Genomic DNA, 13,069 nt, shown 5'->3' on the forward strand with positions numbered 1-13,069 from the left:
CTTCCCCGAGCCACACACAAACTTCCCCCACAGTTGGAACGAATGAAAAAAAATGAAATAAAGAAAGGGAAAAGACAGACCTTGCTCTCCGGGTGCTTCTGCCCTAGTTCCACTGTTTACTCATTGTTTCCAGGCAGCAAGAACGCCTGCCGGGAAGGCCGACGTTCAAACTAAATATCGCGATAGAGGCGCCGCACGCTGGATGATGTCACCGCGTTAGCTCTTGGCGCCTCTGCCAAAGAACCGACTGAGTTTCTGCGCAGGCGGGGAGGCCGCTTATTGTCGAAGGGCTACCTTTGCTGCCTGTTAGCCGCTTCCCGCTGGTGCTAATGGGCGCCGTTATAAAGGGGGATTTTTGACCCCTGTGTGTTAGCGGGGAGGAAGAGAAGGGAGGCACAGGAGGGAGGGAAGGGCACTGACGGGACGAAGAGGACAGGAGCGGGAAAGAGGAGAGGAGGGAGGGAAAGGTGGTGCTCGGGCCACTAACTCTCGTTGGACGCATTCCGGGAAGTTTCATCACATGACCTCCAACCGCCCCCCCCCCACTCTCCCGCCATTGGCCGTTCAACATGTCAATCCTCTGGGAGCCCCGCCTACCCACGCCAATCGGAAAGTAACCGATTGGATGATTCGTGACTGCCCGTCACACAACTTTGTTTTGCCATCTCCAATCTTGTTATAACTAATTAACAAAGGATTTTTTACCCCGGGTTCATTCCTGGAGACGCCAGGACAGTCCTGGAGGGCTGGGAAACCCCTCGGAAGAGTGATTGATACTGACAAGGGCAACAATAAGAAAATAAATATACCCGTGTCCAACAATGACATCTCTCCTCCTCTTAAAGTGCACACAAAAGCAACTTGTGAACACAGGGAACAGGAGGAGGCCATTCAGCCCCTCGAGCCTGCTCCACCATCCAATCAGATCATGGTCTGTACCGCAACTACATTTACCCACTGGAATGTATGCACCTGTGAGTATGCGCACAGGTTTGTAGAGCTGTTCCGTGGCTAAATTCGAGCCAGGGTGTCCCTGGAGATGGAGCACGCGGTGTCCACCGGTATGCTCGCGGCCTTCTGCGAGAGGTGGGCGCCGGAGGGACTGGAGTGCATCATCACCCCCGGCAACCAAATTTTAATTTGAACAAAGTTTACTTTAAAGTTTTATTCAGAAACTTGTGGGTTCGAGTGCCCTCACCAAAATGGGGCGCTTGATTGAACGGTATGCTCAAAATAGTTGTAGAGCTGTTGAGTTGTGAGTGGCTTAGCCAGTCACGTGATGTTCACAAGACTCAATAAAACCCCAGACAGTTGGGTTCGGGGGATCCACGATGAGGCAGGTGGTTGTGAGCCTGGTGGATGAACCGGTAATGTGTCGTATGATTGTTAAACCTTTTGCAAATAAACCAACTAGTTCTTAATAGCAATGTGTGGCTTTGAATTCTTAAGCAAAGAACCCATGAAGCAAACGCATTGCACCAGCCTTTACTCCATACACTTTACCTAACAAAAATCAATTGATCTCAGTCTTGAAAGCAACTGACCCCCAGCATCCACAACCTTCTGTGGGAGAGAGCTTCCGATTTGTACTGCATTTTGTGTGAAACACTATTTCCCAACTTCCCTATGAAAAGGCCTGACTCTCATGTCAAGGTGATGTTCCCCCTTGTTCTTGATTATTCCACCAGAGGAAATATTGTTTCTCGCTATCCACCCTGTTGAAACCTTGTAGTGTTTTAAACACCTCGATCCGATCAGCCCTCAACCTTCTAAACTCAGGTGAACACATTCCAAGTTTGTGCACATCTCTTCTCACAATTTAGCGACCTCAATCCACTAGAAATGAATGAATAATGTTTTGGACCCAAAATTCATAGAACATAAGAACATAAGAACATAAGAAATAGGAGCAGGAGTCGACCATACAGCCCCTCGAGCCTGCTCCGCCATTCAATACGATCATGGCTGATCCGATCATGGACTCAGGTCCACTTCCCCGCCCGCTCCCCATAACCCCTTATTCCCTTATCGGTTAAGAAATTGTCTACCTCTGTCTTAAATTTATTCAATGTCCCAGCTTCCACAGCTCTCTGAGGCAGCGAATTCCACAGATTTATAACCCTCAGAAAAGAAATTCCTCCTCATCTCAGTTTTAAATGTGTGGCCCCTTATTCTAAGATCATGGCCCCTAGTTCTAGTCTCTCCCATCAGTGGAAACATCCTCTCTGCATCCACCTTGTCAAGCCCCCTCATAATCTTACACGTTTCGATAAGATCACCTCTCATTCTTCTGAATTCCAATGAGTAGAGGCCCAATCTACTTAACCTTTCCTCATAAGTCATCCTCCACATCTCCGGAATCAACCTAGTGAACCTTCTCTGAACTGCCTCCAAAGCAAGTATATCCTTTCGTAAATATGGAAACCAAAACTGCACGCAGTATTCCAGGTGTGGCCTCACCAATACCCTGTATAACTGTAGCAAGACTTCCCTGCTTTTATACTCCATCCCGGGAGCATATACTCTCATGTTCGGGATGGCTTTTCTCGAGGGATGACGACGGGAGAGCAGGAGAGGGTTTTCTGGAGCAACTTTAGATCAAAGTGCAAAGGTTATAGGAGGTGATTACCGCAGTCAGGGCTTCCTTTAACCCGGGTCCCGGTCACCTCACTGCCTTGTTGGTCGACACACCAGCACTCGCCGGTGTAAGTGTCGCACTGCAGCTTCCGATAGTAGCCATCCTCGTCACAGCTGGGGATGAAGGTACCTGTGAAACAGAGAGTGGGGTTAATCACACGCTGTGGACACAACCAGGCCATCAAGTCTCTGAGGGAGAGAACTGCCCCGTGTCCTAACTCGCACCCAGTCCCGCTCACCCATCACCCCCTGTGCCCAGTGTCCTAACTCGCACCAAGTCCCGCTTATCCATCACCCCTGTGCTCGCTGCCCGTGTCCTAACTCGCACCAAGTCCCGCTCACCCATCACCCCCTGTGCTCGCTGCCCGTGTCCTAACTCGCACCAAGTCCCGCTCACCCATCACCCCCTGTGCTCACTGCCCCGTGTCCTAACTCGCACCGAGTCCCGCTCACCCATCACCCCGTGTCCTAACTCGCACAGAGTCCCGCTCACCCATCACCCCGTGTCCTAACTCGCACCAAGTCCCGCTCACCCATGACCCCCTGTGCTCGCTGCCCCGTGTCCTAACTCGCACCAAGTCCCGCTCACCCATCACCCCTGTGCTCGCTGCCCGTGTCCTAACTCGCACCAAGTCCCGCTCACCCGTCACCCCTGTGCTCGCTGACCTACATTGGCTCCCGGTTAAACAACGCTTCAATTTCAAAATTCTCATCCTTTTTTTTCCAAGTCCCTCCATGGCCTCGCCCCTCTCTATCTCTGTAATCTCCTCCAGCCCCACAACACCCCCAGCCCACCCCCCGAGATGTCTGCGCTCCTCTAATTCTGCCCTCCTGAGAATCTGTGATTATAATCGCTCAACCATCGGTGGCCGTGCCTTCTGTTGCCTGGGCCCCAAGCTCTGGAACTCCCTCCCTAAACCTCTCCGCTTCTCTACCTCTCTTTCCTCCTTCAAGACGCTCCTTAAAACCTACCTCTTTGACCAAGCTTTTAGTCACCTCATTTCTTTTTATGCGGCTCGGTGTCAAATTTTTTATCCCATAATAATCCTTTGAAGCGCCCTGGGATGTTTCACTACGCTAAAGGCGCGATATAAATACAAGTTGTTGTTGTTATACAGCGCCTTTCATGACCTCAGAATGTCCCAAAGCGCTTTACAGCCAATGAAGTACTTTTGGAGTGTAGTTACTGTTGTAATGTAGGAAATGCGGCAGCTGATTTGTGCACAGCAAGATCCCACACACAGCGATGATTATCCCTCACAGCAGATTTTGAGGTGTTGATTGAGAGATAAATATTGGCCAGGACACAGGGGAGAGCTCCACTGCTCTTCTTCAAAATAGCGCCGTGGGATCTTTTACCATCCACCTGAGAGAGCAGACGGGGCCTCGGTTTAACGTCTCATCTAAAAGACGACACCCCCGACAGTGCAGCGCTCCCTCAGCACTGCACTGGGAGTATCAGCCTAAATATGGTGCTCTAGTCTCTGGAGTGGGATTTGAACCTGCAATCTTCCACCTCAGAGGCAACAGTTAAGCCACAGCTAACACCTAGCTCCTTGCACATCCTCTGGAAGTCCCAAAGCCCAATGATCTTACAGCAAATGAACTACTTTTGAACAGCAGTCTGAACATGTTACAGAGGCAACAAAAAATTAACAACACGACCTACTCAGGGTGATCAGGCTGTGCACCATCAAACACAGTTGGAGGATTCAGCTCAGTGCAGCAATCCATGTGATCTTAGACTGATCCCGTATCATCATCATAGGCAGTCCCTCGGAATCGAGGAAGACTTGCTTCCACTCTTAGCATGAGTTCTGTTGTGTTCCTAATACAGATGAAACTGCACACAGGGAGGTTAAAGTAACAGTGACCTCAGTCTTTATTAAGACACTCCAGAGTGAAGAACAGGCCTTAGGGGCCGGCTTATATACAGTGCTCCCAAGGGATGCTGGGATCCCTTGGGACTTCAGGGGATGCGCTCCCTGGTGGCGGAACATGGGTGTGCATGCTTTACAGATACACAACATCACTCCCCCCCAAAGTCAACGTGAAAACTATTTACAAGGTGAGGCGGTCGGGAGTCTTTCTTTCCCTGGTGGACTGCCTCGGTACAAATGTCTGTTCTGGTGTGTTGGCTGTGCCCTCGCTGGGCTGGCGTGTTGTTGGCCCTGCAGGGCTGCTGGGTGAGCCTGGCCTTGCTGGGCTGTTGGGCGTGATGGGTTCGATTTCCTGGTCCGGCGTGGTGTCGTTGATCCTTTGGTCTGTGTTGTGGTCTCGACAAAGGTGGTGTCTGCTGTGGGTTGCTCAGGGCAGTCTGTGAACCGCAGCCTCGTTTGGTCCAGGTGCTTTCTGCAAATTTGTCCATTGTCTAGTTTGACTACAAACACCCGACTCCCTTCTTTAGCTATCACCGTGCCCGCGATCCACTTGGGACCATGTTCATAGTTTAGCACATACACAGGGTCATTCAGATCAATTTCCCGTGACACAGTGGCGCGACCTTCATTTACATTTTATTGCTGTCGCCTGCTCTCTACCTGACCATGCAGGTTGGGGTGAACCAGCGAGAGTCTGGTTTTAAGTGTCCTTTTCATGAGTAGCTCAGCCGGGGGCACCCCTGCGAGTGAGTGGGGTTTCGTGCGGTAGCTGAGCAGTACTCGGGACAGGCGAGTTTGGAGTGAGCCTTCCGTGACTTGCTTAAGGCTCTGTTTGATTGTTTGTACTGCCCGCTCTGCCTGCCCATTGGAGGCTGTTTAAACGGGGCTGAGGTGACATGTTTAATCCCATTGCGGGTCATGAATTCTTTACATTTGGCACTGGTGAAACATGGCCCGTTGTCACTGACCAGTCTGTCAGGCAAGCCGTGGGTGGCAAACATGGCCCTCAGGCTTTCAATGGTGGCGGTGGCGGTGCTTCCCAACATTATTTCACATTCAATCCATTTTGAAAAAGCATCCACCACCACCAGGAACATTTTACCGAGAAACGGGCCCGCATAGTCGACATGGATCATCGACCATGGTCTGGAGGGCCAGGACCACAAACTTAGTGGTGCCTCTCTGGGCGCGTTGCTCAACTGAGCACACACGCTGCATTGCCGTACACAGGACTCTAAGTCAGAGTCGATACCGGGCCACCACACGTGGGATCTGGCTATCGCTTTCATCATTACTATACCCGGGTGTGTGCTGTGGAGATCTGAGATGAACGTCTCCCTGCCCTTTTTGGGTAGCACTACGCGGTTACCCCACAACAGGCAGTCTGCCTGAATGGACAGCTCGTCCTTTCGCCGCTGGAACGGCTTGATTAGCTCTTGCATTTCAACGGGGATGTTGGCCCAGCTCCCATGCAGTACACAGTTTTTTTACAAGGGACAGCAGAGGATCTTGGCTGGTCCAAGTCCTAATCTGGCGGGCCGTGACAGGTGATTTATCATTTTCAAACGCTTCCATGACCATTAACAAGTCTGCGGGCTGCACCACCATCAACAAGTTTGCAGGCTGCGCCATTTCCATCCCCGTGGTGGGCAATGGTAGCCGACTGAGAGCATCCGCACAGTTCTCGGTGCCTGGCCTGTGGCGGATGGTATAGTTATACGCTGATAGCGCGAGTGTCCACCTTTGTATGCGGGCTGAGGCATTAGTATTTATCCCCTTGTTTTCAGCGAACAGGGATATGAGGGGCTTGTGATCGGTTTCCAGCTCAAATTTGAGGCCAAACTGGTACTGATGCACTTTCTTTACCCCGAACACACACGCTAATGCCTCTTTCTCAATCATGCTGTAGACCCTCTCGGCTTTAGACAAGCTCCTGGAAGCATAGGCGACAGGCTGCAACTTCCCCGCAACGTTAGCTTGTTGTAATACACACCCGACTCCGTACGACGACGCGTCACATGCTAGCACAAGTATTTTACACGGGTTATACAATACAAGCAGCTTGTTGAAGCATAAAATGTTTCTGGCTTTCTCAAAAGCAATTACTTGGTTTTTTTCCCATACCCAGTTCTCACCTTTTCGCAATAACACATGTAGGGGCTCTAAGAGGGTGCTTAACCCTGGTCGGAAGTTACCAAAATAGTTGAGGAGTCCCAGAAACGACCGCAGCTCCGTGACGTTCTGTGGCCTGGGCGCGTTCCTGATAGCCTCTGTCTTGGCGTCTGTGGGCTGAATGCCGTCCGCCACGATCTTTCTCCCCAAAAACTCCACTTCTGTTGCCATGAACACGCATTTCGACCTCTTCAGCCGCAGCCCTACGCAATCCAGTTGCTGGAGGTCCTCCTCCAGGTTTTGTAGATGCTCGGCAGTGTCCCGACCTGTGACCAATAAGTCGTCCTGAAAGACCACCATGTGTGGTCCTGACTTGAGTAGGCTCTCCATGTTTCTCAGGAAGATCACTGCAGCCGATCGAATTCCAAACGGGCATCTGTTGTAGATGAACAGTCCCTTGTGCGTGTTGATGCAGGTGAGGTCCTTTGAAGATTCCTACAGCTCTTGCGTCATGTGGGCAGAAGTCATGTCGAGCTTGGTGAACGTCTTGCCTCCTGCCAGCGTTGCAAATAGGTCGTCTGCCTTAGGTAGCGGGTATTGGTCCTGTAGCGAGAAACGATTAATAGTTACTTTATAATCAGCGCAAATCCTGACCGTGCCATCACTTTTGAGTACTGGAACAATCGGGCTGGCCCACTCGCTGAAGGGAGATGATACCCTCGCGTTGCAGCCTGTCCAGCTCGATTTCCACTCTCCCTCATCATGTGAGGTACCGCTCGCGCCTTGTGGTGAATGGGTCGTGCCTCTGGGACCAAGTAGATCCGCACCTTCACCCCGGAAAGGTTTCCAATGCCTGGGTCAAAAAGGGAAGGAAATTTGTTAAGAACCTGGGTACATGAGGCCTCATCGACATGTGATAGCGCTCGGATGTCATCCCAGTTCCAGTGGATTTTGCCCAGCCAGCTCCTTCCATGCAGTGTGGGGCCATCGCCTGGGACAATCCAGAGTGCCAGTTCGTGCACCGTGCCCTCGTAGGTGATCTTGACCATGGCGCTGCCCAGGACAGTAATAAGCTCTTTGGTGTACGTTCTCAGTTTCGTGTGGATGGGGCTCAGGGCTGGTCTGAGTGCCTTGTTGCACCACAGTCTCTCAAACATCTTTTTACTCATGATGGATTGGCTAGCGCCACTGTCCAGTTTCATGGCTACGGGTAAGCCATTCAATTTTACATAGGTGGACATTTCGTCAAAAATGTGTGCATCCCGTGTACTTCAGCATCTGCCTCCTCTCTCTGAGGCTTGAAATTGCTTTGGTCCACCATGGACCCATCTTCCTCTGCCACGTGGTGGTTAGCAGGTTTTGCAGAGCTTGCAGCTCAGTCTCATCTGTGTTCGGAACACAATAACTGGCGACGAGTATACGAATCAAACGCAAAGATGCAGCAAACTGTGGGCATCCTGGAGAAGTTCTCGGAGGGTGAGGACTGGGAAGCCTATGTCGAACGGCTAGACCAGTACTTTGTAGCTAACGAGCTGGACGGAGAAGGAAGCGCTCCAAAAAGGAGCGCGGTCCTCCTCACGGTCTGCGGCACCGACCTACAGCCTCATGAAGAATCTTCTGGCTCCAGTGAAACCCACAGATAAGTCATATGAGGAGCTGTGTACACTGGTTCGGGAGCATCTTAACCCGAGGGAGAGTGTGCTGATGGCGAGGTATCGGTTCTACACGTGCCAGCAATCTGAAGGTCAGGAAGTGGCGAGCTACGTCGCCGAGCTAAGACGACTTGCAGGACAATGTGAGTTTGATGGTTACCTGGAGCAAATGCTCAGAGACTTTTTTGTACTGGGCATTGGCCACGAGACCATCCTACAAAAACTTTTGACTGTAGAGACACTGACCCTCAGTGAGGCCATTGCGATAGCACAGGCGTTTATGTCCACCAGTGATAACACCAAACAAATCTCTCAGCACACAAGTGCTAGCAATGTTCATAAATTAACTGGAACTGTGTTTGCGAGCAGAAATGTACAGGGCAGAGACCACGAGTCTGCAACTGCCAGCAGGCCTCAGGTGACCCAGATGACTCAGAGTCCGCAACAAAGGATGAATGCAAGGCAATTCACACCTTGTTGGCGTTGTGGAGGCTTCCATTCAGCCTATTCATGCCGCTTCAAAGGGTATGTTTGCAAGCGCTGCGGAACAATGGGGCACAGGGTGGTTAAAGTAACAGTGACCTCAGTCTTTATTAAGATATTCCAGAGTGGGGAACAGGCCTTAGGGGCCGGCTTATATAGAGTGCTCCCAAGGGATGCTGGGATCCCTTGGGACTTCAGGGGATGCACACCCTGGTGGCGGAACATGGGAGTTCATGCTTTACAGATACACAACAAGTTCGTAGGTGGCTGTACAGTCCAATACGACAACCACAGTCTCTGTCACAGGTGGGACAGTGGTTGAAGGAAAGGGAGGGTGGGACTGGTTTGCCGCACGCTCCTTCCGCTGCCTGCGCTTGTTTTCTGCATGCTCTCGGCGACGAGACTCGAGGTGCTCAGCGCCCTCCCGGATGCACTTCCTCCACTTAGGGCGATCTTTGGCCAGGGACTCCCAGATGTCAGTGGGGATGTTGCATTATATCAAGGAGGCTTTGAGGGTGCTCTTGTAACATTTCCTCTGCCCACCTTTGGCTCGTTTGCCGTGGACGAGTTCCGAGGTAGAGCGCTTGCTTTGGGGGTCTCGTGTCTGGCATGCGAACAATGTGGCCCACCCAGAGGAGCTGATCAAGTGTGGTCAGTGCTTCAGTGCTGGGGATGTTGGCCTGGACGACCCATATGTTCAATCGAAGTAACAATGGTTTCCTTGGTTTTCATGGAAAAATGGATTGAATCAGCAGGATGCGGTCCCCAAAATCCTGGTAAATGTCCCCAGCTGAATAAAGCAGAACGTGCTTTGTCCAGCCACTGCAGACCCTGCTCATCGAACCGCTTCTGACCTGCGCAGTATTGTCAATCCCAGTGCACAGGGCAACAGGCCATGCTGTTGATCAAGCTGTCGTTAGCTCATCTGGATTTACGTGTGTTTTCTGATGTTTGCGAATGTGCGGCATGAGATAAACTAAGATAATCTAATCTACTTCTCCATTTGCTGTAGCTTAAACCTTCTCAAACCGCAAATAACCAGTTCCTTCAATGGCTGCCTACTCATTAACCATCACTTATCTGCCAAACAGCCCACAATCTGATTGGCCTTTGCAAACACTAAAGCTGAAACACTTTCCAAACCGAAGTCCTGCGCTGGATATCGTTGCACAAGACGGCAGAGCAAATGAAAAAGTCTTGTACACTGCCTGAGGATCATCCTGTAAAGAATGGACTGGCGACACACAGTGCAATGGAGAGTGGATACAGGTTCAATCCGAGAGGGAGGGGGGGAGGGGATGCTGCACAACCTCCCTCAACATCCAGGAAACAAATGCAAGCCAGGGACAATCTTTCTCACTAAGGATCATAGAAACATAGAAAATAGGTGCAGGAGTAGGCCATTCGGCCCTTCGAGCCTGCACCACCATTCAATAAGATCATAGCTGATCATTCCCTCAGTACCCCTTTCCTGCTTTCTCTCCATACCCCTTGATCCTTTAGCCGTAAGGACCATATCTAACTCCCTCTTGAATATATCCAATGAACTGGCATCAACAACTCTCTGCGGCAGGGAATTCTACAGGTTAACAACTCTCTAAGTGAAGAAGTTTCTCCTCATCTCTGTCCTAAATGGCCTACCCCTTATCGTAAGAGTGTGTCCCCTGGTGCTGGACTTCCCTAACATCAGGAACATTCTTCCCGCATCTAACCTGTTCCGTCCCGTCAGAATCTTATATGTTTCTATGAGATCCCCTCTCATCCTTCTAAACTCCAATGTATAAAGGCCCAGTTGATCCAGTCTCTCCTCATATGTCAGTCCAGCCATCCCGGGAATCAGTCTGGTGAATCTTCGCTGCACTCCCTCAATAGCAAGAACGTCCTTCCTCAGATTAGGAGACCAAAACTGAACACAATATTCCAGGTGAGGCCTCACCAAGGCCCTATACAACTGCAGTAAGACCTCCCTGCCCCTATACTCAAATCCTCTCGCTATGAAGGCCAACATACCATTTGTCTTCTTCACCGCCTTCTGTACCTGTATGCCAACTTTCAATGACTGATGAACCATGACACCCAGGTCTTGTTACACCTCCCCTTTTCCTAATCTGCCGCCATTCAGATAATATTCTGTCTTTGCGTTTTTGCCCACAAAGTGGATAACCTCACATTTATCCACATTATACTGCATCTACCATGCATTTGCCCACTCACCTAACCGGTCCAAGTCACCCTGCAGCCTCTTTGCATTCCCCTCACAGCTCACACTGCAACCCAGTTTAGTGTCATCTGCAAACTTGGAGATATTACACTCAATTCCTCCATCTAAATCATTGATGTATATTGTAAATAGCTAGGGTCCCAGCACTGAGCCCTGCGGCACTCCACTAGTCACTGCCTGCCATTCTGAAAATGACCCATTTATCCCGACTCTCTGCTTCTTGTCTGCTAACCAGTTCCCTATCCACATCAGTACATTACCTCCAATACCATGTGCTTTGATTTTGCACACCAATCTCTTGTGTGGGACCTTGTCAAAAGCCTTTTGAAAGTCCAAATACACCACATCCACTGGTTTTCCCTTGTCCACTCTACTGGTTATATCCTCAAAAAATTCCAGAAGATTTGTCAAGCATGATTTCCCCTTCATAAATCCATGCTGACTTGGACCGATCCTGACACTGCTTTCCAAATGCGCTGCTATTTCATCCTTAATAATTGATTCCAACATTTTCCCCACTACTGATGTCAGGCTAACCGGTCTATAATTACCCTCTTTCTCTCTCCTTCCCTTTTTAAAAAGTGGTGTTACATTAGCTACCATCCAGTCCATAGGGACTGATCCAGAGTCGGTAGACTGTTGGAAAATGATCACCAATGCATCCACTATTTCTAGGGCCACTTCCTTAAGTACTCTGGGATGCAGACTATCAGGCCCCGGGGATTTATCGGCCTACAATCCCATCAATTTCCCTAACACAATTTCCCACCTAATAAGGATATCCTTCAGTTCCTCCTTCTCACTAGACCCTCGGTCCCCTAGCACTTCCGGAAGGTTATTTGTGTCTTCCTTCGTGAAGACAGAACCAAAGTATTTGTTCAATTGGTCTGCCATTTTTTTGTTCCCCATTATAAATTCACCTGAATCTGACTGCAAGGGACCTACGTTTGTCTTCACTAATCTTTTTCTCTTCACATATCTATAGAAGCTTTTGCAGTCAGTTTTTATGTTCCCGGCAAGCTTCTTCTCGTACTCTATTTTTCCCTTCTTCATTAAACCCCTTGTCCTCCTCTGCTGAATTCTAAATTTCTCCCAGTCCTCAGGTTTGCTGCTTTTTCTGGTCAATTTATATACCTCTTCCTTGGATTTAACACTATCCTTAATTTCACTTGTTAACCACGGTTGAGCCACCTTCCCCGTTTTATTTTTACTCCACACAGGGATGTACAATTGCTGAAGTTCATCCATGTTATCTTTAAATGTTTGCCATTGCCTATCCTCCGTCAACCCTTTAAGTATCATTTGCCAGTCTATTCTAGCCAATTCATGCCTCAAACCATCAAAGTTACCTTTCCTTAAGTTCAGAACCCTAGTTTCTGAATTAACTGTGTCACTCTCCATCTTAATAAAGAATTCTACCATGTTATGGTCACTCTTCCCCAAGGGGCCTCGCACAACAAGATTCCTAATTAGTCCTTTCTCATTACACATCACCCAATCTAGGATGGCCAGCTCCCTAGTTGGTTCTTCAACATAGGGAGTCCATCCCTAATGCACTCCAGGAAATCCTCCTCCACCGCATTGCTACCAGTTTGGTTAGCCCAATCAATATGTAGATTAAAGTCACCCATTATAACTGCTGTACCTTTATTGCACGCATCCCTAATTTCTTGTTTGATGCTGTCCCCAACCTCACTACTACTGTTTGGTGGTCTATACACAACTCCCACTAGCGTTTTCTACCCTTTGGTATTCCGATTCCACATCATCCAAGCTAATGTCCTTTCTTACTATTGCATTAATTTCCTCTTTAACCCAATGCCACCCCGCCTCCTTTTCCTTTCTGTCTATCCTTCCTAAATGTTGAATACCCCTGGATGTTGAGTTCCCAGCCTTGGTCACCCTGCAGCCATGTCTCCGTGATGCCAATTACATCATACCCGTTCGCGCTTTAGGGATAAGAGTCAGCCGTGGTTCAGTGGGCAGCACTCTTCTCCTCTGTGTCATGGATTCAAGTCCCACCCCAGAAACTTGAGCATAAAATATCTAGGCTGGCACTCCCAGTGCAGTGCTGAGGGAGTGCT

General features: G+C 49.7%; 1 protein-coding gene across 1 annotated transcript in view; it reads right to left on the reverse strand.

Annotated features, from left to right (window-relative positions):
- The window catches only part of spock2 (SPARC (osteonectin), cwcv and kazal like domains proteoglycan 2), a 93,864-nt gene that overhangs the window by 1,023 nt on the left and 79,772 nt on the right, over positions 1-13,069 (reverse strand). The window contains exon 9 of the mRNA XM_070865566.1: positions 2,630-2,767. Within this exon, the coding sequence (XP_070721667.1) occupies positions 2,630-2,767 (138 nt within the window). The remainder of the gene's footprint in view (positions 1-2,629; positions 2,768-13,069) is intronic.

Source organism: Pristiophorus japonicus, chromosome 22 (genome assembly GCF_044704955.1).
Source record: "Pristiophorus japonicus isolate sPriJap1 chromosome 22, sPriJap1.hap1, whole genome shotgun sequence".
NCBI classification, from domain to species: Eukaryota; Metazoa; Chordata; class Chondrichthyes; family Pristiophoridae; genus Pristiophorus; species Pristiophorus japonicus.